The sequence below is a fragment of the Halichoerus grypus genome, chromosome 6 (genome assembly GCF_964656455.1).
Source record: "Halichoerus grypus chromosome 6, mHalGry1.hap1.1, whole genome shotgun sequence".
Taxonomy (NCBI): Eukaryota; Metazoa; Chordata; class Mammalia; order Carnivora; family Phocidae; genus Halichoerus; species Halichoerus grypus.
This window is the reverse complement of record NC_135717.1, coordinates 18,209,932-18,232,660: the sequence shown is the minus strand read 5'-3', so window position 1 is coordinate 18,232,660 and position 22,729 is coordinate 18,209,932. Positions and strand designations below refer to the sequence as shown.

At 48.0% G+C, this 22,729-nt stretch overlaps 2 protein-coding genes across 3 annotated transcripts in view; one reads left to right on the top strand and one right to left on the bottom strand.

The window, feature by feature from the left end:
- Positions 1–14,843, bottom strand: part of GTF3C1 (general transcription factor IIIC subunit 1) — a 70,820-nt gene extending 55,977 nt beyond the window's left edge. The window contains exons 1-5 of the mRNA XM_036066200.2: positions 14,623–14,843; positions 11,277–11,486; positions 6,021–6,197; positions 5,256–5,399; positions 3,121–3,217 (exon numbers count right to left, since the gene is read on the bottom strand). Coding sequence (XP_035922093.2) covers positions 3,121–3,217; positions 5,256–5,399; positions 6,021–6,197; positions 11,277–11,486; positions 14,623–14,843 — 849 coding nt within the window. The remainder of the gene's footprint in view (positions 1–3,120; positions 3,218–5,255; positions 5,400–6,020; positions 6,198–11,276; positions 11,487–14,622) is intronic.
- Positions 14,844–15,028: 185 nt separating this feature from the next.
- Positions 15,029–22,729, top strand: part of KATNIP (katanin interacting protein) — a 179,141-nt gene continuing 171,440 nt past the window's right edge. For both annotated transcript variants that reach the window (XM_036066228.2, XM_036066239.2), the window contains exon 1: positions 15,029–15,129. Coding sequence is in view for 1 of the 2 variants with exons in the window: in XM_036066239.2 (XP_035922132.2) it covers positions 15,123–15,129 (7 nt within the window). In the remaining variant the exon portion in view is untranslated. The remainder of the gene's footprint in view (positions 15,130–22,729) is intronic.

The following is a 22,729-nucleotide window of genomic DNA, read 5'->3' as shown; positions in this document are numbered from 1 at the left end:
AGTGCTCCAGCCCTTGGGCAGGGGAACATATGGCTATCAAAAAAATACAGATGACTCACATATGGCTCATCCAAACACACCGGCTTGCAAATGGGATCTGTCGTTAATCTAGCTGTGCCCCCAGCACCGTGGAAAGACCCTATGGAAGCTCATCCATCAAACCCCAGCCCCTAACATATGGTCCTAAGTCCTGGACCATCCGAAGCGAGGGAGGATGATGCAGTCCCACCTTCTGGGGGGCTGCCATCAGGGACTCACACAATCTGCCCAGCAAAAAAGGGAAAGGAGCAGTGTGAGCCTCCCCCACTCCCCAAAAAAGACAGCATCCATATTCATGGCATCAACCTCACGGATTGGCTAATTATCCACTAAGTCCTGCTCAGCTCTCTCTGACCCTATTTCCAGCTGCCCATGAGACCTCGCCAAGTGAAAAGTCCCAGAAGATCTTCACATTCAATAAATCCTGAAGTCAAATTGTCATGCGCCTCGTCCTCTCACAAACGTGTTCCTTTTTCTGTACTCCCTACTTTATTCAGGCATTCGTTCCACAAACATTTACTGAGCGCCGATCGTGGGCCTGGCCCTGGCTGTCCGCCTGGTGGGGCTTCAGCAGTAAACAAGCAGGCCCGCTCCCCGCTCTCCTGAGCCCTGTCCATTTCAGTGAGGTGCAATCGCTCCGGTCCGAGAGCAAGACTCTTCCTCCTTCATTCACCTCCCCTCCTCCCCCCAGCATCCTGGCCTCAGTCACTCACCACATCGAGATATCCCAAAGGATTCTAGCAGCCAGCCACCTGGGGCCCGGCCTGAGGCAGCAGCAACCACCTCCCGCCTGCACCTCCAATCTCTCTTCCTTCTCCCAGTTCGTTTCTGTCACATTCTTCTCTCCTTGCAACTTTATGAGGCTGAAGGCCACAACCCAACTCCTCGGCCTGGTGCTCTAGACCTCTCTCACCTGGCCCCAACTGCCCTCCCCAGCCGCCATCTCCGCAGCTCCCGCCTGAGCACACCGTGGCTGGGTTACTGCACCTCCTACACATCCACTCCAGCTGCTTTCCCGGGCCCGAAATGCCATTTCTTGTCTACGTGGGGAACACTTCATCTTCCCAAAGTCTCGCTCAACTGGAACTTGCTCTCTAAAGCTTCTCCCAGCTCTCTGAAGAAAGTGCATCCCTCACGGAGCTCAGACGTCATCCTCTGAAAGAGGCTTCGAGCCTAAGTGTGTGTTCACATATCCGCCCCTCTGGTGCCACCGCTCCATTAGATCATGAGACCTGTCACCCTCACTAACTTTTGTCATGGTGGTGCAGCACACAGTTCTGACTCGGAGCAGAAGCTCACCGAAGTACCTGCCGGATAAATAATGGAACAACGCACTCTCCTGAGCTAGTCCCCAGGGCTGACCTGAGACCAGACTAGCCCGCTCTCCCCATGCCTGAGTGACCCAGGTGGGCAGAGGGCTTCATTCTGCAATGTCTGCTGGACAAGAAATATAAGGAACAGAGTGGGCAGAATTTGTTTCGTAAGCAAGTAGGAATTTTCTTAATTTCTACTAGGGTCCCTGAGGAAGCTTTATCGGTCTTTCATTTTCCACTTTTGATAGAGACTCAAATACTGAAAAATCTCTCTTACCACAAACAGCAATGCATGTGTAATGACAAATGACACGGGCCTGCTGTCTGAGAGGTGACAGGAAGGAAGGGGCCGAGCAGTGGGGGGGGGGGGGAACGGCGACATTGCATAGCTGCCTCAAGCTGACTACTGTCATGAGAGACTGCAGGCCAGGCTCAGGCTTGCCAGAGCCCCTGATATTTCAAAGGAAGCTGGAAACTTAGATTTTTATGTGAAATCTCAATTTTAAAAAAATGCTAGGTCAAATGTACTTTTAACAACATGTAGGCCAAATCTGACCCATAAGCCTCATAAGCTCTGCTTTAAAGAGATTTGGGATGGGGCACCTGGGTGGCTTAGTCAGTTAAGTGTCCAACTCTTGATTTCAGCTCAGGTCAGGATCTCAGGGTCATGGGATCGAGCCCTGGGTTGGGCTCCATGCTCAGCAGGGAGTCTGCTTGGGATTCTCTCCCTCTACCCCTCCCTCTGCTCACACACACACACACTAAGTAAATGAAATCTTTTTTTGATTTTATTTATTGATTTGTCAGAGAGACAGAGAGCGAGCAAGCGAGCAACCACAAGCAGGGGAAGCAGCAGGCAGAGGGAGAAGCAGCCTCCACACTGAGCAAGGAGCCGGACATGGGACTCGATCCCAGGACCCTGGGATCGTGACCTGAGCCAAAGGCAGATGCTTAACCGACTGAGCCACCCACACTTCCCGATAAATAAAATCTTTTAAAGAGACTTGGGCATGTAGTAGACCTGGCGTTAGAGAAGAGGCCCCTTTCCCTCTACGATGGAATTAGAGACTGGGGCTTCACCCACAATGCAGCACAAGGTGAGGAACAAGGATTATCCTGGGGCCAATAATCGAGACTCCAAACCGTGTCCCTTTGTGGACTAATCACTATGACCCAAGCAGCCTGACTTTAAACTTTAGGTTTTCAGTTCTGTCATCTAACCTACAGGGCCATGTTTCTCTCCCCTCTCCGATGCCGGGTCTTCCCTAGCTTCCGCCGAGGACTGTTCTCATCAGCCTGGAGACAGCGAGAGGCACCTCCATGCTTTCCTCCTCTTCCCCCTTCATCCCTGTCTCTACTCCGGGGGCCCAGAGACGAAGGTGGCCAGTCCATGCTTTCTCCCTGCACCATCTCACCTGCCTCTCTGCAAAGTCACAATGCCTTTTCCGTATCAAGCCAGGGGGGACAGAATTAGAAGTGTGCTTACGGCAGCACCCCTAAATGCCCAGATCTCCCAGTCCGCATGAACTTGTACAGCACGTCCTAGAGCAAACTGGGGGGGCGGGGGGGGGGATTGGGCCTTCAACAAAGGACGGAGCACTTTCTGATCCTGTGAAACTAAGGAAGACCCCACTTGTTTCAAGATTAGGGGCAGTCAAATCCATTAACGGCTTCCAACTGCCAGTCATCTAACCCATACTGGACAAGGAGGTCCAGGCTGCGGCACAGATCATTTCAGCCCAGCACACGGGTGTCCCCGGGCACTCACCAGTTCTTCCCTCAGCCTGCCCAGGGTCTCCATCTGGTTACTCCGTGTGCTCAGCACACCAGAGAGCTTCTCCATGAGGATGTCGTATTTGCTCCTCCTGTGAGAAACACGAAACAGTTCTCTTTTCAAACCTATTGCTAAAGAGTGCCTGTTTTTTAAAGATGACAAGGCAAGACTTAAATGACAACATGCCAGACCAGACCACCTTGGTCCTAGGTCTCAGCCATCGTCCGGGCACATTCCGCACTTGGCGGGGCAGAGACCGTGGCTCTGAGTGGTTCAGTCACACGGCCAAGGGCACCTAAGCAGTGACAGCATACAGACTAGACTCTTCGGCTGCAGCTGTCGTGATCCTTGAAAACGCCTTACGTTTTTGTAATACCATAAAGTTTAGGAAGCACCTTCTATATTTCTGTACGATTCACTTGGTGAAGGAAGGGATTATTTCATAAAGACATGAATGGGCTTTTCTAAAACTCAGACTCAAGAGGTGAACCTAGGTCTTTGTCCACATCCAGGGCTCTCTTTGCCATCCTGATGTCTCTGATCCTCAAGTACGGCTTCTACTTTGACTTCCCTGGCACGAGCGACCCCACCTTCCACCCCATTTTCATTGTGTAGGATCATGACTGCTTCCAAGCTAATGGCCACCCAGGAAGCTATGGAAGAGAGTGAAGGCTCCTGGACTGTGGGTGCCTGGGGAAGGTGACCTTGGCTTTAAGTGCCTGCAGGCCTGGGGGCAGGGAGGGCATAGGCATGGGATTCAGAGTTGATGCCCACGTCTCCACTTTGACTGCCTCTCAATGCACGAATAAAGGCAGGTGCAGATGTTTACTGTACGTGGACTAGTACTGGGCACTGTGTCGTGGCCATGCTCCAGAAGAGGAAACCATGCTTCAGAGAGCTCATGTGACTTCGCCCAACTCAAGTACAAATGACTTAGTCCATTGTTCTCTCTGCCACCCATGGCTGCCACCTATATTCTCTGTAGACACAGGCCACACACCAGGGAGGGGTCTGCTGATACTGGTATTTAGCCAATGGACAGTAAGATAAATAAATAAAATGCAAATTCTCGAAGCACGATTCTCTCTAATGTAGGAATTCTAGAACATAGGTTTGAAGACAAATTTGGAATTTTGACAGGAATACAGTGATATCATTACTCCTGGAAATCCAGTCAACAGTCTGTCTAGACATGTGTATTAAGTACTTTCTTTGGGTCCAGGCCAGTGCTATGTAGCGGGCACTGTGAACTGTAAAACTTACACTGACTCCTGAGTGTTCACCCAGGCGTCTGTCACTTGTCTAGGGGAGACTCAGAGTCGTTCTCCGTGGCCCAGAGAAGGGGGAACGCCTACTGCCCCTCAAGTCTCCCGTGACACTGCCTACCCTCCACTACAGGGCACTGGTGGCCACGCACTCGGGGGCACAGCTTACTCACCCAAGGGCCACGTATTCTAGGTCCTTCACGAGCTCGACCCTTCCCCACCCTGCTCACTGCACCTCCCCCATCAAGGAGGGCACGAGGTGCTGGAGTGCAGGCTGAGGCCTCTCTAAAGGGTGGTGGACCACTTCTTTCCCCCATTCCTATGCCAGGCAGTCACCCCAACAGGGAGTAGCAGAGTCAGAGACTCACTCCCAGGGACTCTCTGATAATGTGCACATCTCACCACCTTGCTATACCATCCGAACTAGGACACAAAGCTAAACAGCAACATCATGCATAGGACTCACTTAGCAGAAACCTCCCCATCTCACCATCCAGGCTGATTTTAAGAATTGCATGTCAGAAAAACGTGCCAATTTTAAATTGGAAACCATTCAATCTCCATTCTGCCACTGTAACAAATCTAATTTGACTTATTCTTTTTACACTCCCCCAAAATTTCACCAACACGTTAACAGTTCCTATTGCCGGGCTGTGGCGTTATAGGATTTTTTTCTCCTTTTCTGTATAATCTCCAAATTTTCTAAATCACCATGACTTATTTTCATAATCAGAAAGAGACCTAAGTATCTTTCTTAAAAAGCTGTAGTCATTATGTGATTTTGCCTCTCCAATTTACACAGGTCTAATCCACACGGCTGAAATATCCCCGGAACAAAGTGTTTTGGTGTCCGCACGCTGTTACCTGTCCACATGAAACCGATTCAGGAGGAGGAGAATTGAGTGCTGCTGGGCTCCCGTGGGTAATCGGATCACATGTGACTGCATCGTAATGAGCCCATTTTTGTTCAGAATTTTCCGGTGATAGTGGAGCTTCCCAGCATCAACCCTGGAGGAGAGGAAGCGTGTGGCTGTGTCATTTTGCTTTGCCGGTGGCTTTCACCCAACAGTAGAGGGCCTCTCACTTGAACGTTAAGTGCTCGAGACACACACTTCCTATCCAGCCCCTCCAAGGGAACAGTCGCCGTGAGACAATGGCCTTGAAAGGAACAGGCCTGCCTCAGCCTGAGCGCCCCCCCCAGGCCCCCAGCAGAGGTGGATGGGAGATGCGGGTAGAGGCCTGGGGAAATGGAGCGGGACGGGATGGCTGGGGTGGGTGATGATTGATGAGGGTTAGTGAAGACGCCATCAAATATGGGTCTCCAGTACTGCCGTGGCCAATGAGTAACGTCACTCTACATCCCAGTTTGCCTGATGGTCCCAATTTATGCCCACTGCCCCGGCCTCCCCCTGGAGGGAGGTCTGGTTTAGACACTAAATTATACGGCTGCCCCAGGGTCTCTTCAGGAACAAAGCACTGATGCCCAATCATCATGGATTGCAGACTGCTCCAGTTGCAAAGGGGTGGAGAGGAATGGGGAAGGGAAGTCACCAAGGCCTGTGCTGGGGGGCAGGGCACAATCACTGGGGAGTCCTAGCATTTCAGGAGAGAAGCAAATCATCCCCTCACTTGAAAGCAGTGGTATGGAGGTCTCGCTGGAGCTCCCCTTGCCACCGGGACCGGCCTAATCGCTCCAAAATGCAGTAGGAGAAGTCGGGGAGCTTCAGGTCGGGGTCCCCCTCCAAGCCTATCAAGGCCCTGTAACGCATGTCCTGGGAGGCAACGATGATCAGTCTCTTTCCCCACCTGCAAATCAGAAACAACCGCATGGAAGAAATAACTTTAAGTGATTTTAAGAAAAATCAGAACGTGAAAAGAAACAGAACCTTAGAGGATTGTCATTTTGTGCCGCTTCTTAGGGGTTTACAATGCCCCTGGCAAGAAGGTTTCCGTCCCCAAACGGCACAGTGTTTGGGGTGAACAGAGCCAACCTTGTCATCTTGTGTGAAGCCCTCCACGGTCTTGCCAGGACACTCAGACCATAGCCCCAGCTCCTCACCAGGGCCTGGAATGTCCTATGCACCCTCCACAGCTCTGCCTCTTACCCTCCATCGTCCTGCTGCTCCCAAAACAAGCTACTTCCTCTGCCTGGGTGCTCCTCCCCCCGTCTGTAGGAGACTGATTCCTTCTCATCATTCCGGCCACTGCTTAGACATCATCTCCACAGGCCTTCCTCAAAGTCTAGCCAGAGTCTATTCCCTACCTCCATGCCATATTCTTCACAGTACCCAGCACACTTAAAAATGGCTATGTACATATACATATATACGTTTTTTTTTTTTTTTGCAGACATTCTTGTCTCCTCCCTTCAAATTTAAGTGCGTAAGAGTAGGCACGTTGTTGACTTGTTCACTAGGACACCTTCTTCAGTGCCTAGAATGATTGTGGTGTGGAGTATGGGCTCAGTAAATATTTGCTAAGTGAGTGAACTAACCTATGGAACTAGACATAAATTTCAGAGTCAAAAATACAGGCGTAGCTGAGCTATTGTGGGTTTGATTCCAGACACTGCAATAAAGCAAATACGGTAATAAAGTGAGTATCGTGATAAAGCTAGTCAAATGAATTTTTTGGTTTTCAGTGCATATAAAAGTATGTTTACACTATATTGTAGTCTATTTAGTGTGTAATGACATTATGTCTAAAAAAAAAAACAACGTGCATACCTTAATTAAAAAATATTTATTGCTAAAAAATGCTAACCATCATCTGAGCTTTCAGGAAAGTGTAATCATGGATCCCAGATCACCATAACAAATATAGTAATGAAAAAGTTCAAAATGTTGTGAAATGGCCAAAATGTGATACAGAAACATGAATAAGCAAATGCTGTTGGAAAAAATGGTGCCAGCTGATTTGCTTCATGCAGGGTTGACACAATCTTTCAATTTATAAAAAACACAGCATCTGTGAGCACAGTAAGATACGAGGTATGCCTGTCCCCAACTATATAATCAGTGGCTCTGTAATCTGCTGAAGACCATCAGTTCCTACCTACTGACCTGGGGTGTGAAAATAGATAAGAGAGAAAGAATATGTCCTGCCTAGCAAGGTATTTCAGACTGAGTGACGTGATGGAAGACAGGCCTTGTGGTCAGGTGTTTAAACAACAGAGCAATGAAATAGAGTAGATGCTGGCCCAAGATGAGAGAGGTTTGTAGCTCATGAGCTCTTATGCATGGACCCTGGGTGACTCATCTGGGAAAAGAAGTGCTTCCAAGTGGGTGTTATCTCGATGCCAAGGAGTGAGTGAGTGGTGGCTTCTCTGCCAGCACACCCTCATGGGATCTCGGCTGCCAGGCTTGAACCCTGAGAGTGTGTGAATGGAGTGGGCCAATCTGTCCAAGATGTCAGCTTAGATTAGCAGATAAGGCACTGTGATGGAGTCTCAGTCATAAGTGGTGGAGACTAGGCAGAGAAAATGAATTTCTTCCATCATATCCCTTGGTCTGATCGTTCCCCCTCCTCCTACCCCACACCAGCAGACTTCACTTCTACCACCAACTGGGCCAAAAGATCAAAGAAGTTGTCTTCCTTTTAACTCACTGCAGGTTCCTTGGCATTGTTTGTGACCTACAATGAGTCTTCTGCAGTCATGGGAGGTCTGCAGAATCCATCCTCAGGAAGAAATGTTAGGCTGTGAATACACATGAGAGAGAGACAGTCCACTTCCTGTGTCTGCATGTCACAGACTTAGGATCTATGTTCTCTCATCTCAAAACAGGCTGACAAGTTAAACTGGAAGAGGTCAGCCGGGAAAAGCAAGTTTGAAAACAGGGGAACAGGTCTGTTGTTTTCCAAATACACTCAGATTTGTTTACTACACCGTATATTATAATCCCAACATTTCCAGTTAGCTGACTCAGTGACTCCTGCTAGGCTGAAACTGCTGAGTGTGGTCATCAGACGGGATGTCAAACACTGATTAAGCACAATGCAAAGTACCAGAGATACCAAGATAAATAAAAGTGTTATCTCCTGGCAAGGAGCTCACAGTCCACTGAAGGAGAAAGTCGAGAGAGTGAGCAATTACGCTATGGCCCAAGAGCTGGTAGACAGCAACTCTGGTGGTCGAGCCAATGAAATGCCATTATGTGCACAGCCTCCATTCCAGCCTGTGTGTGTGAACAGAACGTGTGCATCGTAACCAGGGAACACTCTCATAGGAGGGGACTCTAGAGTTAGCAGTCAGCGGGGTGGATGAAGAACAAGGAAGCAGAACCTGCAAGTTTCCAAAGGCATGAAGGAGCACGCATGTCCTGGGAGGCAAGTGGTGTGGCCTGGCTGGAAAGTCTGGGGTGGGCTCGCAAGCAAGAAAGCAGAAAGAAGGAGAGCTCAAGAGGTCGGTGGGAGTCCACATCCTGAAGGGCCCTGCAATGCCATCGCGGGGAGTTTATATGTCATGACGCAGGTCAGGGGTTGTAACTCCAACACCCAACAGGATCATCAATCAGTCAACATGCATTTTTAGGAGTTGATATTGTGCCAGGCATATTCTAGATCCTAGAGATACAGCCATGAACAAGACAGAGTTTCTGCCCTCAAGAGTTTATGGTTTGGTGAGGAAAGGGTGACGTGAATAAACACTTCAGACCACTTTTGGTACGGGGGCACCTGGGTGGCTCAGTCAGTTAAGCATCTGACTCTTGATTTTGGGTCAGGTCATAATACCAGGGTCATGAGCTCAAGTTCCGCGTGGGGCTCCGCACTGGGCGTAGAGCCTGTTCAAGATTCGTTCCCTCTCCCTTTGCCCCTCCCCACCTCGTGCACACATACTCGTGCTCTCTTGTTCTCTCTCTCTCAATAGATAAATAAATGACCATTTTTGGTACGACAATGAGTAACATAATGGTGCCTGGGCAACAGGGACACTTTTTTTTTGAGGCGCCAAGCTGAAGACTGAATGAAGAGGAGGGGGTGGAGATGTGAAGATTTGAGGCAGAACATTCTAAGCAGAAGGAATAGCACATGCCATAGCCCTGAGACAGAAATGAGCCCTGCATGTTTGGGCCACAACATAGAGAAGACTCGGGCAAGTTGAGGGACTACAGTCGGAGAGCTGGGGGGGCAGAGGGTAGGTCCTACAGAGCCTGATGGGTTCAGGTCAGCAGGCAGGCAGCTGCAGGGCATGGGGCACTAGGTGGGACATGGCTCATGGCTCTGGCCTATGTCACCAAGTAAAAATCAGTCCAGTGCAGCTAGATCCTGTGATTTTTTTCAGAGGAGCTAGATATCCAGATTTTAAATATGAGCAATGAAATAAAATTAAAAACAAAACACCGTGCTGGCTAAACAAAGCATGTGTATGGGACATATGTGCCTAGTCGGAAACATCTCCCGAGTGACCAAGGCACTATTCATCACAATTCCATCTTAGAGAAAAATGTGCCATGTGGTATGGAAAGTTCCAAAGAGGAGAGACAGGGGCATCTGTCTGAGCGTCTGACTCTTGATTTCGGCTCAGGTCATGATCTCAGGGTCATGGGATCAAGCTCCATGTCAGGATCTGTCATTAGTGGGGAGGCTGCTTGGGCTTCTCTCTCTCTAAAATAAATAAATAAATTATAAAAAAAAAGAGAGAGAGAGAGGGGGAGAGAGACAGCAAGAAGGGAGGCAGGAGACTCTTGCACTATTCTGAGGCCAAAGGAGGTTTGAGATAAAGCTAGAAGGTCAAGTCCACAGGACTTGGTGGCCAGTTGCATGCAGAAGTACGGAGACAAGGGGCCCAGGAGTCCCAAGTTTGCAGCTTGTACGGCAGGCACATGGGAACACCCAGAGCAGAGGAAATCACAAAAGAGGCAAGGAAGGGAAGAGGAGGCAGGTTTGGGAGGAAGGAGTGTGACACTCTGACTTCTGGGCACACTGAGCAAGAGGTTACTGAACTCCGTCTGTGGCACTTGGGGGCCGCCTGGGGAAGAGACAGAGCCCTTGGGAGCAGCCCAACATTTAAGGGGTGGACGGAAGTCAGGAGCCCATGAGGAAGCTGGTGAGGCTCGGCCAGAAAAACAAAGCGGGAAGCCACGGGGCAAGAGCTTTAAAACTCCCTTACGGGGCAGAGGGGTCAAGGAGCTTAAGGGCCAAACAGCGTACACAGGCTTATTACTGGGAATCTCAGAGGATAAGATTTCGGTGAAGTAATAATGGCAGACACCAGCGGGCAGAGGAGTGAAGGGGAGAAAGAGCGAGGGTGGCTATTTCTTCCAGGAAGCACAGCCCCAAGTGGCACAGAGTGATCTAGGGTCACGAGGGACCCGAGGTCAAGAGGTGGTCCTGTTGTAAGATGGCCGAGTCATTAGGGCTGAGGAGAGAGCACAGGCAGGAAAGCGTGGGAGGTGCAGGGAGCTGGGCCGGAGAAATGCGGAGGGGAGGAGGCCTGGGCCGGGGCCGGGGCTTCTCGCTGCATCTGAGCTGATGGAAAGGGGAAATAGATGTGGCAAAGCTGCAAGTGGAAAGAGATGGAAGTCAGCAGCTTTTCCCTGTTCCGTGAAGTGGGAAGGGAGGGAGGTGGGAGTGGGGACAGGCTGGAGAAGGTGAGAGCTCGGATTAGCCACTCCGGGCAACTGGACCCCCCCAGCCTGGGCAAGAGAAGGAAAGGCACTGATCCAAATGAAAGCCGGCTGCTCTGCCCAACTGTGCCAGGACTGCGGACCCAAGGGAAAGAGGAAGGTAGGCCCCTGAGCAAAATCAGCGCCACTGAAAGTGGAGTGCAGAAGGTGGAGGCTTGGCGTGGGGCTGACACACAGACCAGTGTCCGGACTCTGACTGGTCCCCCCTGGCTCAAGGCAGCAGAAGGCCTGTGAGGCTCTCTGGGTGCGGACCGGTTACCTGCCAAAGGCTTCCACCATCATACAACGGGGCTGTAGAGACTTGGTCCTGATGTCACTGGTTATGTTTTTCCTCTCCTTGAAGTACCGGCATGAGCCCTGGATGCCGTCCTTATTCTCTAAGATCATGTGAATGGGGTAGACATCCTCCAAAGAGACTGGATCCCTCCGGGACTCCAAAATTCCGGTTTCCAAGTCAATCTCTTCATACCTAAAAGGGAGAAAGCAACAAATACCAAACCACAACTCAGCTTTTCAAATAATACATGCTTAGCGCATTCTTCTTTTCTTTCTTTCTTTCTTTCTTTTTTTTTAATTAAAGATTTTATTTATTTTTAGAGAGTGAGCGCTCCAGGAGGGAGAGAAAGAGGTAAAGAATCTCAGGCAGACTTCATGCTGGGAGCCCAACACAGGGCTGGATCTCACGACCCTGAGATCATGACCTGGGCTGAAACCAGAAACCAAGAGCCGGATGCTTAACTGACAGAGCCACCCAGGCGCCCCTGGCGCATTCTTCTGACAACCTCCCACTGAGATCAGAGAGGAGTGAGCTCACTCGGTCCTCCAGCCTTGCAAATGCAGATTAGAGCAGCATTCCTGCCTTTCTACCCCAGAGAACACAGACCTTTCCAGGGTCCCCAAAATCCACCCCAGAAGCTGAATGCTAGAACCAGAACCATCTTACTGGCCCAAGTCACGGCCTTTCAGTTTCCCTCCAAATCCGGTGCCTGCACGTTAACAATTTTCACCTCGGAATCCCCAGTCCTGTCTTTTCCTCCAAACACCTTGAATTCAAGGAGATCCAAATCAAAGTTATGACTGCCTCTCCCCGCCTCCAATGAAGTCCCTCCTTTCCACTTTCTCCCAGTTACGTCGTTATCAATGCCACGGGGACATCTTTGACTTGCGTTTCTTCCCTTATCGAGTTAGCCAAGTTTGTAAGGCTTTCCTTTCAAACCCTGCTCACAGCTAGTCTAGTTGAGGCTAAAACCCACTTATATTTTATCAGCTCTTTCCTTCCTTGCCTTCTCTGTGACCTCTGCCCTGCTTTACTCTCCACTCCCAAATCACATCTTAGGCCATCTGCCAGGAGGCAGCTGTGGACTGCTGTCCTCCCTCTCCAGTCACACCTTCCTAGGCTTCTTTGACCTTCCTAGTTGACCACCCAGCCTTTCCACATAGGTGCACCTGAGGGCCATGTCTTAGGCCTCCCATCACACCACATTCTCTTCCAGGGATGATCCTGGCCCACAGCTTTAATATCCAGCCATACGGATGACTCCCCATGTCCAGCCCCATCCCTCCCTCTGGCCTGCTTTCGCCCATGAAGCCACATGTTTACTAAACAGAATCTCCACTTGGATCACCCAAATGAACCTTGAACTCAATGTGTCTCAAAGTATATTCAGCACCTTGCCCACCTCCCCCGAGACTCAACCACCATGCTGCTCTTCTGTGTTCCCTACTAACAGCGAAGGCCATCAATATTCACTCAGGAACCCAAATATCAGGAACCAGAAGCCATTATCCCTGATTCCCCCCTCTCCTTATACCCCACATCCAGTCACCAAATCCTCTCGATTCTTCTGCTTCATATGTCTTGATTCCATTTGCTTCTCTTATTTATTCTCACCTGCACCACAGTAAGCAAAACTGATGTGGAGAACAAAGGCAAGAAGGAAATTTCCTTATAACCTGCAGCCCATTGTCACTCAAGGCAGGCAGAGTATAGCTCCTCCAGAAAGCTCCCAATTGTCTTAAAGTTAATGCTTCTCTAGAGGGAAAAACCACCTTAGCTTGCAAACAGCTAGGCCTCCAGGGTCCTGGTGAGTCTTCTTTAGCATAGGAGTCCTTTTGGAAACCTCCCTTTGTCTTTACTTCCCCCAACTTCAAAGTGTATAAATCAGTCCCTCCTCACAACCCCAGTGCAGCTCTTTCTGCCCGTCGGCCCTGTTCCCCGGGCTTTAACGAAAGCCTTCTAGCACCAAAGACTCCTGCAGAATTGTTTCTCCCCCATTGGCTCCGAACCCCAACCTACAAACCACATCAAAACCATGATTGGTTGTTTGTGATTGGATTACTAAAATCTCTCAACTTCACAGTTTGCCCTCAGTCTGACCCTCCTTTGGGTGCGGTGGGGGGAGGGGGGAACTTCCAACTGTTCTTTTGGTAAAGGATAAACTCTTGAAGTGGATTAAAAGACCACTGATTACCTCTTCAGTCTAATCTGGTTAAGGACAGAGAGGATTCTGTACCCCAAACTTCAAGGATTCAAATTCTGGGTTCTGCTCTTGCTAGTTGATAACCTTGAACAAGTCGCTTATCCTCTCTGTGCCCGAATTTCCCCTTCGGGAAAATGGGGGTGATAATACCCACCTCCTAAGGTTATTGTAAAAATTAACTTGCTATATGTCAGGATCTTAGCAAGTCCCAGCTCACAATACACATATGTAAGTGCCAACTATTATTCCCCATTCCCCATCTCCCAATCCTACACTTCAACCAAACTTAACTTATTTCTCTTCCTTGAGGCTTTCACATTTGCTATTCTCTCTCCAGAATACTCTGCCAACTGGTCACCTAAATCCAATCTTTAAGTCTTGTTTTAGACAGTATTACCTCTGGGAACTTCTCTCAATTCGGCATAACAGCACAGACTCTATAGGGACAGACTGACTGGGTTCAAATCAACACGCGGTCACTTATAATCTCTGTAAGGTTGGACAGGTTACTTAATCTACGACTCAAGTTTCTTCTTCTGCAAAATGGGGAAAACAACAGCACCTATTGCTGAGGATCAAGTGAGTTCAATCTCCTGAAACTGCCAGAACAGGAGCTTATAATATAGTACCAGGCCAAAAATAAGCACTCAATAAATGCTAGCCGCTGTTGTTGTTATTACTACTGCTAAACTTGCTGTTCTGCAGATCTCTAGTTGCCTTAGGCTCTCTAGCCCAGCACTGAATGAATGCCCCACAAAGGGCGGCTAAACTCAACGGTCTCCAGTCTTGATCTAAACTGACTTCCTATCCACCACGAAAGAGGAGTACTCCGAAGCTTGAAGAATACCGCCCCCCCGCCAGTCCTGCTCACCACCACCCAAGCACCTACACGGACCGAATGGGACATCATTAGACGACCCCAAACTCCATCAGACGTCCGAGCTCTGCCAGGCCCGAGGGACCCCCAGCCACCCTTACACCGCGCCCCCCATCAGACTCGCGGTCCTCCCCCGGCGCCACTCCTTTCCCCCGCTCCCTCCCATCAGAACCTGGGCCCCTCCCAGCGCCATCGGACGCCGGGCTCTGCGCCCGCCCGCCCGCCCGCCTCAGGGCCAGGCCGCTGACCGGTCCTGGAGCTGGAGGTCGGGTCGCTCCCGAGGCTCTTCATAGAAGCTGATGCCCGGGTGGGTGGCAAGGGCCCGCCAGAGGAACTCCTGCGTGTAGGGCTCCAAAGGCAGCGGGAAGGGAGGCACTCGCGTCTCCAGACGGCTCCACAGCGCGGGCAGACACAGGCCATCAAGCCCCTCCAGGGCCACCTCGTCCAACAACGACTCCAGCGCGTCCATTGCTACTTCTGTTTGCAGCTCCCCGGGCGCCTGCGCACCAGGACACTAAGGGCCCTCCACCGCGCCTGCGCACAACGATTGGCAGCCCTGGGAGGTGGGTTGGACCTAGAGATAGGAGGAGGAGTTCCAGAGCTCCGGCGTGACGTCACGACCTTTGGGGGCGGGATCAGCCCGCGGGACTCCACCGCCATTGGTCCGGAACCCCGCAGTAACCAGGGGAACTGCAAACACTGTAGGGGCCGCTTCCGGTTCGAGCACCCGGAACCGCCGCCTCTAGGGATGGACGGTGAGTGTCCGTGGGCCCCTCCGGGCGGTCGGGCAGTTATTCTCCCATCTCTCCCTCGGCTCCCTCGGACAGAATCCTAGGCAAGAGAGCCCTGGGCCGCCACTGCCTGACCCAGGGTGGTCTCTGGTCGGAGGGAAAGGGAGCCCTAGTGGTCCGGGATGGGAAGAAGAGGCTGGGGGGGAGTGGTCAGTGGTTTGGCCACTGTGCAGAGCTGTGTTGGTGTAGGAACCCGGTACAGGTCGGGGGCTCAGAAGAGGTTTGGAGTGGAAAGGAGAGGTAGAAGTCTGAAGGGGGATCTTGTGTGTCTTCCTCGGGTGTGGAACTGTGAAATCTGGGAGTTGGTATGGGGGTAAGCGTCATCCTGGGGAGTGCGGTCGTCAGCTACTGGGCAAACGGAGTTGGTAAAGTGGGTGGACCAAGTCGAGGGCATACTCTTTTTCCTGAGCTTTGATGTTAATAATTAGTACTGTTCAGTGCCAGGAACTCTGTAAGACTGTCAGGTAACACCTCGTTAAGCTTCGTAACAGCCCTTTGAGGTCAGTGGTGTTATCCTGTTTTGCAAATGAAGAAACTGAGGCTCAAAGAAGTTAAGTTAACTTGCCCCAAATCCAACAGCCAGCAAGTGCAGAGTAAGAAACCCAGACACTCTGTCTCTGGAGCTGAATTATAGAGCTTTGAGATTTGGAACGGATTTCAGAGGCCCTTCATTCCAGACGTTGCAAATGGCGATATCTGCAGGGGCAAATCTGGTGGGCTGGATTGGGCTGTGACTGAAAATCAATTCCCTTTTTGAAAGGAAAGCTTCTCACTCAGTTCCAACCAATTATTTTCCTGGGGCACTTCTCTAAATACCATGACAGCCAATCAATCTGAGGGCCAGGTGGCCAGATGCCGCCTGTGGGCCACTATTTTGGGGTCCCTGATTAGAATCATGGAATTGACCATTCAAAACAATCTAAAAATAGGCTACTCTAATCTCATTTTGAAGGTAGGAAGACTAATGTCTAGACAGACTGTTAGGATCTGTGCTAGAATCCAGATCATTGTTCTCATTTCACCACCATCCCTTACTTCTGGGAATGTGTTCCTTGTACCCACTTAATGCAGTGTGGGGAAAAATTTTTTTTAATTGAACAGTCTGATAAGTACTTAAAAGACGTCTTTGCCCTTTGTACTTCAGAGGTACTATAAAATGTCATTTGCAGTTTGCCTTGTGGAAGATCAATGTAACATTGCTACAGAACAACAGTTCTCAAATATTTTTGATCTCAGGACACCTTTATGCTCTTACCTCAAAAGAGCTTTATGTATCGTAGATCTATGATATTTACCGTATCAGGAATTAAAGCTTAGAAAATCTTAAAACATTCATTTATCAGTTACTTAAAAATAACAGTAAATTTGGGGCGCTTGGGTGGCTTACTTGGTTAAGCATCCAGATCTTGGTTTCGGCTCAGGTCATGATCTCATGGGTTGTAAGATTGAGCCCACGTTGGGCTCCACACTCAGCAGGGAGTCTGCTTAAGATTCTCTCCCTCTGTCCCTTCCCATGCTCACATGTGCTCTCTCTCTCTCAATAAAATAAATCTTAAAAAAATAACAGTAAACCCATTACTTCTAAATATAATTAATAACTTTAATGAAAAATAGCTATGCCCCCCCATCCAAAAAAACTAGTAGGAAGAGTAGCGTTATTTTACATGGTCTTAAATCTCTTCAATGTCTGGCTTGATAGGAAATGGTTACACTCTCATTTCTGCTTCAGCAACCACATTGTTGTGTCTTTTGGCTAATGTATATGCAGAAAGTCTGGCCTCACAGATTTTAATGGTAGACATTCTTTTTTGATACTACACCAAAACTTAGCAAGTGGTAGTTTCTTGAAGGGTATGTACTGTGTGCCATCTGAAACCAGATTGGTGAACTTTTGTACTCTGTTACATTAAAATCCATTGGTTTATCTTGCCCTTTTTTCAGATATTTTACCCATGTATGATTTTAGTACATTAGGCATTGGTCATTTGGAAAATGTTGGCTTACTGAGTTATGCAGATCTTCCACATGTTGACATTTCAAATTCCATTATGTAATATCAAGTGGAATGTCATTATACAATATCAAGAAAATCCCATTTGTTAATATCACCACCTATCTCATCTTTTTAGAAAAAAGTTTAAGCTGCTAAACTCAAAGTAGTAGAAACAAGTTTTCATTTGGGCAACAAACACTATCAGTTGTTTCCTTGAAAGGACTGACTCACTTTTTTTTTACATATTTGAGAAAATGTCTGTGAAACACCCAAGTCTGAATAACTATAGTTTGTTAGTTATGCATTCAAGTAAAAATGGCATTCTGTATGTATGTGGCTAGTTCAGCTGGTAACTCAAACAAGCACACGAGTGTTTTCTTTGGCTCGTAGCAGAAGTGCTTGATGTGCACTTCCCATTTTGTCACACAGAATATTAAAAAGATGTGTACTCCTGAGATGAAATTGAATAAAATTAATTTTTAAAATTTCATAAGGATATTCTTAGGTGAAAGTGATTTTGTTGTTTTGTTTTATCGTGAATACATGGCAGTAAAGAATATAATGATTACTAGGACAGTTTGGTGCTGCTGCCTTGTAGCAACTCAGGCCACAAGCAGTTTTACCTACTGTTGCTTTCCCATCATCAGTGCAAATATCAACACAGTGAAGATGTCTTAGAATTGTGATGAAAATAGTCTTGTCCTTGTGAACCCCTCTTTCTCCCAGGGTGTGGGGAAAACATGTGAGAAACATCGCTATAGAACATTTTCTTTCTTTCTTTCTTTTTTTTTTGGAAGATTTTATTTATTTATTTGAGAGAGAGAGTGAGCAAGAGAGAGAGCACACACACAAGCAGGGGCAGAGGGAGAGGGAGAAGGAGACTCCCCACTGAGCAGGGAGCCCGATGTGGGGCTCCATCCCAGGACCCTGGGATCAGGACCTGAGCCGAAGGCAGATGCCCAACCGACTGAGCCACCCAGGTGCCCCTAAACCATTTTCAAGAAGTCTGCTCTGTCATCATCTCGCTCACTCCTGGAGCATTATCATGGCCCAGTCAAGGCACCTGTTAATTTTCAGATTGGTTACAAAAAGGAAAAACTTGTTCTCTTTAAGAAAGCATTTGTCCTGTGGCACCTGGGTGGCTCAGATGGTTAGGCATCTGCCTTCGGCTCAGGTCATGATCCCAGGGTCCTGGATGGAGCCCTGCTTCAGGCTCCTGGCTCGGCAGGGAGTCTGCTTCTCTCTCTCTCCCTCTGCCTCTCCCCCTGCTCATGCTGTCTCTCCCTGTATCTCGTGTCTCAAATGAATAAATAAAATCTTAAAAAAAAAAGAAAGAAAGAAAGCATTTGCCCTAAGATTAGATTTAGCATTCAAAGGATCCCTTTTCCATTACAGTTTTTAAAACTGAAAACTAAAAATTTACACAACAGTTTTATAAGCATATACCCGTTGGGTAAAGTGAAGCATACCATGATAAATTGTAAGTCTAGCCAACTAGATAAGCCAAGCCTGGCCTTATTGAAAAAATGTTTACTTCCCAAACTTACAAAGCCTAAGTATCTACCAAGGATCCCCAAACTGGACTGTAATTTGGTTGATTCTGCATGTCCAAATCACCATGGTTTTTCACAACATTTTTCCTGGCCCATTGGTTTTGATTTGGAGCATGTTTTATCTGGCTCTGCAATGTGGCATGATGTAATGTTGATATATTTGGGGGGCTATATACTGGTGGATTCACATCTCAACTGTGTCCTCTGACCTCTCTGAGCCTCAGTTTTCCTGTCAATAAAATCGAGCTGATGATAAGGCTTACTTTGTTTTGTCTGGTAATCCACTGGTGAATTCAACGAGACTATGCATGAACGCACTTAACACCAAGTCTGGCATATAAAAAGTGCTTCAACGTGGTAGCTAATGCTGTTATTATCTGCAAATGGGCAGACTTCAGCTGGCAGAAGAAGGAGGAGGGAATCTGGTGAAGGTCTCTAGCAAATAATAACCTCTGTAATTAGCTCACTGTTTGTTTAAAAGAAAAGCCAACGTGACATTTTTTATTTACCTGAATGTGAACTAGCAACGTGTGAGTCTTCTGCTATGAAGTGTTCACCTTTATGTTAAAGTCACATTTCCTCCAGTGCTTTTAAAATATGAGATGGTTCAAGAAAAAAAAATATTTCTACTCAGTTTTCAAGGAACATAATAATTAGACAAAAGTTCAACACATCAACGTAATTAGAAAGGATTTTAAAGCTGTTCATTTGCTTTTGCTCTCCCCAGAGCAAATATTCAACATTTCCCCCGCTTATCCTGTTCATTTGCTTAGTACACTTTCTCGAAGAATTAATAATGCCAAGATGAAATTTAGCCTAGCTTGTCTAAATAATCCCAAACTGCAAAATAGGTGACAGTTGAATTAGTAAGGTTTTGTTGAAAGTACGCTGTCGGCATGTCTGGTCTCTTCTGTTCTGGTACGGTGTTCACCTGGGCTCCCAGTGATTTGTCGATTTCTCTTACTACTTAAAATAAACTAAGCCCAAAATGATGTAAAATAAAACAAAGCAAGCATTCAGCCGGCAAAATAAATGTGTGGTCCATGGAGTCTCTATGTCTGTTCTGTCTTCCTTCCTTCTTCACGCCCATCCTTGAATCTGTTTCATTTCTTTTCCTCTTGTATTTCTCAGTATTCATCCCAACCTGTGATTTTTAGCTTACAGAAAGTTGACACACTATGTTTTGCTTATTCTTCCTTGGGACATTCATTTAGTAACTCCACATTTCAGTGCCTTCCATGTGCTAGAACCCAGAGATATCAAGATGAGTAAGACTGGATCCAGGTGAAGGGTAGATGAGAGTTTATTGTATTCTTCTTTTTTTTCCCCCCCTTTTAAAGTAGGCTCCATGCCCAGCATGGAGCCCAACATGGGGCTTGAACTCACGACCCTGAGATCAAGACCTGAGCTGAGATCAAGAGTCGGATGCTTAACCGACTGAGCCACCCAGGCGCCCTTCCTTGCATTACCTTAAAACTTTCTTTAAGTTGATTTTTTTTGAACATAGAAGTTAAAAATTTTTTCACCTTAAAAAAAAAAAAAATTGCGACGTAGCAAATTTGAAAATGAGTTCTTTATATCAGAGGTTACAAATTGGGGGCCTCTGGATGAATCAGCCCACAATCATGTTGCCTTGACCTGTAATGTTTTATTTTTTTCAATTTTTGAACGACTTGTCAACATTGAAAAATTGAGGGATTTCTCATAAATATCTGATTGTGGTATTTTCTTAACAAAAATCAATAAAGTCTATTAACACCGAATCAGAATTGTGTGCAGCAACAGCTTCCTCATAGCTGGAGCTAAATGGAGACCACCCCTTTAGCAGGGAGGTGCACTTTCCAGGATGCCACAACACCTACCTGACTGGCCCCCCTCCCTCATTGCGTGTGTTCCCTGCCTGGGCCTCAGAGGCATCTGAAGTTACCATCCTGCTCTTGTACTCACTTGGACAATTTTGGAAATCCCTATGGGTTACTATTGCGTGGCACAGTGTGCTATATATGTTTGTTCTCTTCGTTTTAATCTGAAAGAAAAAAAAGAAGGGGGACCTATTCTCTGCCCTGAAGAACTTCATAGTCTGGTGAGAAAGCCAGTCATCAACAGCTAACTATAATCCAACAGGGGAGTCCCTAGAAGATAGCATTCGTAAAGGTCTTCCCCTTTCTCAAAGCAATCTGGCTCCCTGCCTGCTTTTGTAAATAAAGATTTATTGGAACACAGCTATGCCCACTTGCATATAAATGCATACAGTCCATGGCTATTTTCATGCTTCAGTGGCAAAGCTGACTAGTTGTGGCAGAGACCATATGGTCCATAAAGCCAAAATTCTTTACCATCTGGCCCTTCCCTGGAAAAGTTTGCTGACTCCTGCCATAGAGGATCCAGTTGAGTTTTTTTTTTTTTAAGATTTTATTTATTTATTTATTTTATTATTTATTTGTTTATTTATTTGACAGAGAGAGAGAGAGCACAAGCAGGGGGAGCAGCAGAGGGAGGGGGAGAAGCAGGCTCCCTGCTTGGGCCTCGATCCCAGGACCCTGGCAGATGCTTAACCATCTGAGCCACCCAGGCACCCCTCCAGTTTGATTCTTGAGACAGCACCATATGATACTCACTGTCATTGGGCCCATTTATACCCCGCAGCTAGCAGGTAGCAGAGCTAGGACTCAGCCAAATAAAGTATATGCTCTAGACTTTGTATATGTCTAGAGTATGTCATCAAAGACCTGTCTCAAACTTGTCCCCGTCGGTGTGTGGCCAGGTTGTTACACTTGGGAAGTGAGTCTGTGGGCAAGGCCTACCCCTTAGGCTGGTTGAAGAACAAACACAGTTTAAAAGGCACGGCCCTTGCCTACCTCCTTGGCTCCCTTGGGATCTGACCCCGTGGCTGCTCTTCTGTTTCCAAGTAGGAGAGGGCTTACAAGGAGCAACGTGGTTAGTTGGGAGGAGGAGCTTGGTGCTGTTTACAGCGCACTTTACTGTAAGAATAAGGAAGTGTCCATTGTCCTCAGTGGCACCAGACTCACTGCTGTTTGCCCCATGGATTTGAACAGCTTGACCCTTATAACTTTAGCAGTTGCCCCATGGACACAGAACCTTAAATCAGAGAATTTTCCTGGGGAAGCCATGTGCCTCCCTTCCCCTATCCCTTGGTTGGTCTGCTGGTCTCCAGTCTCATGTTTAGATACCCACCCTGCCTCATGTCCAGAGGTATTATAGTGGGCTGAACTGGGTCCATTGATGTGTTTTTCTGTATTTAAAAATAGTGATTTCTCATAAAAACCTGGATTTTTCAGTCTCTCCGTGGAAGGGTGCTTTGGCCCTGCTGGGCCTGCATTTCCACAAAGCCCCGGTCCTCCAGCACTGAATGTTGGTCCCCCTTGACCTTGAACATGTGATGACAGTTTGACCTCTTCTGGCCAGTGACGCCGGTCATCAAATGCCTTTTTCTTGCATTGAGAATATTAGCCTAAGCCTCTAGGCATCTGAAATTTCAGCCGCTGCCCAAGCCATCTTGGGAAGTTGGCCATTTCTTGTGCACACCATATTCTTTCCCATCTCCCTGCCTTCCCCTTGCTGTGTTCCCTGCCAGCTGTCACCTGCAAGTCACCTCCACACCATGGATTACAGTGACTGATACCACCTGCAGAATTAACTCCTCCCACATGGTGGGATCCCATGGCCCCCTCGTGTACCCTGCTGTATCACAGGTCCTGGGCTCCATGCCTTTCCTCTGCCTTGAGGATAGAGACCCACTCTCGTTCTTTTGTATACCCAGCACTTGACCCAAGGACTGGCACAGGGAGATGTACATGAGTGTTTGCTGGGCTGACATTGTAACCAGGAAAGAGATAAACTGATTTGTCCCTTAAGTGAATTACTGGCTGATCTCCGTAAAGCAGGCAGGGAAAAAGCCCTTGCAGCCAAGCCTGCAGGACAAGCTTCCAGAGATCTAGCTGGTTCCTCTTCCGCTAATGAGAAAAGTATGGTCCCCCCAGACATTGTCCTTTGGAGT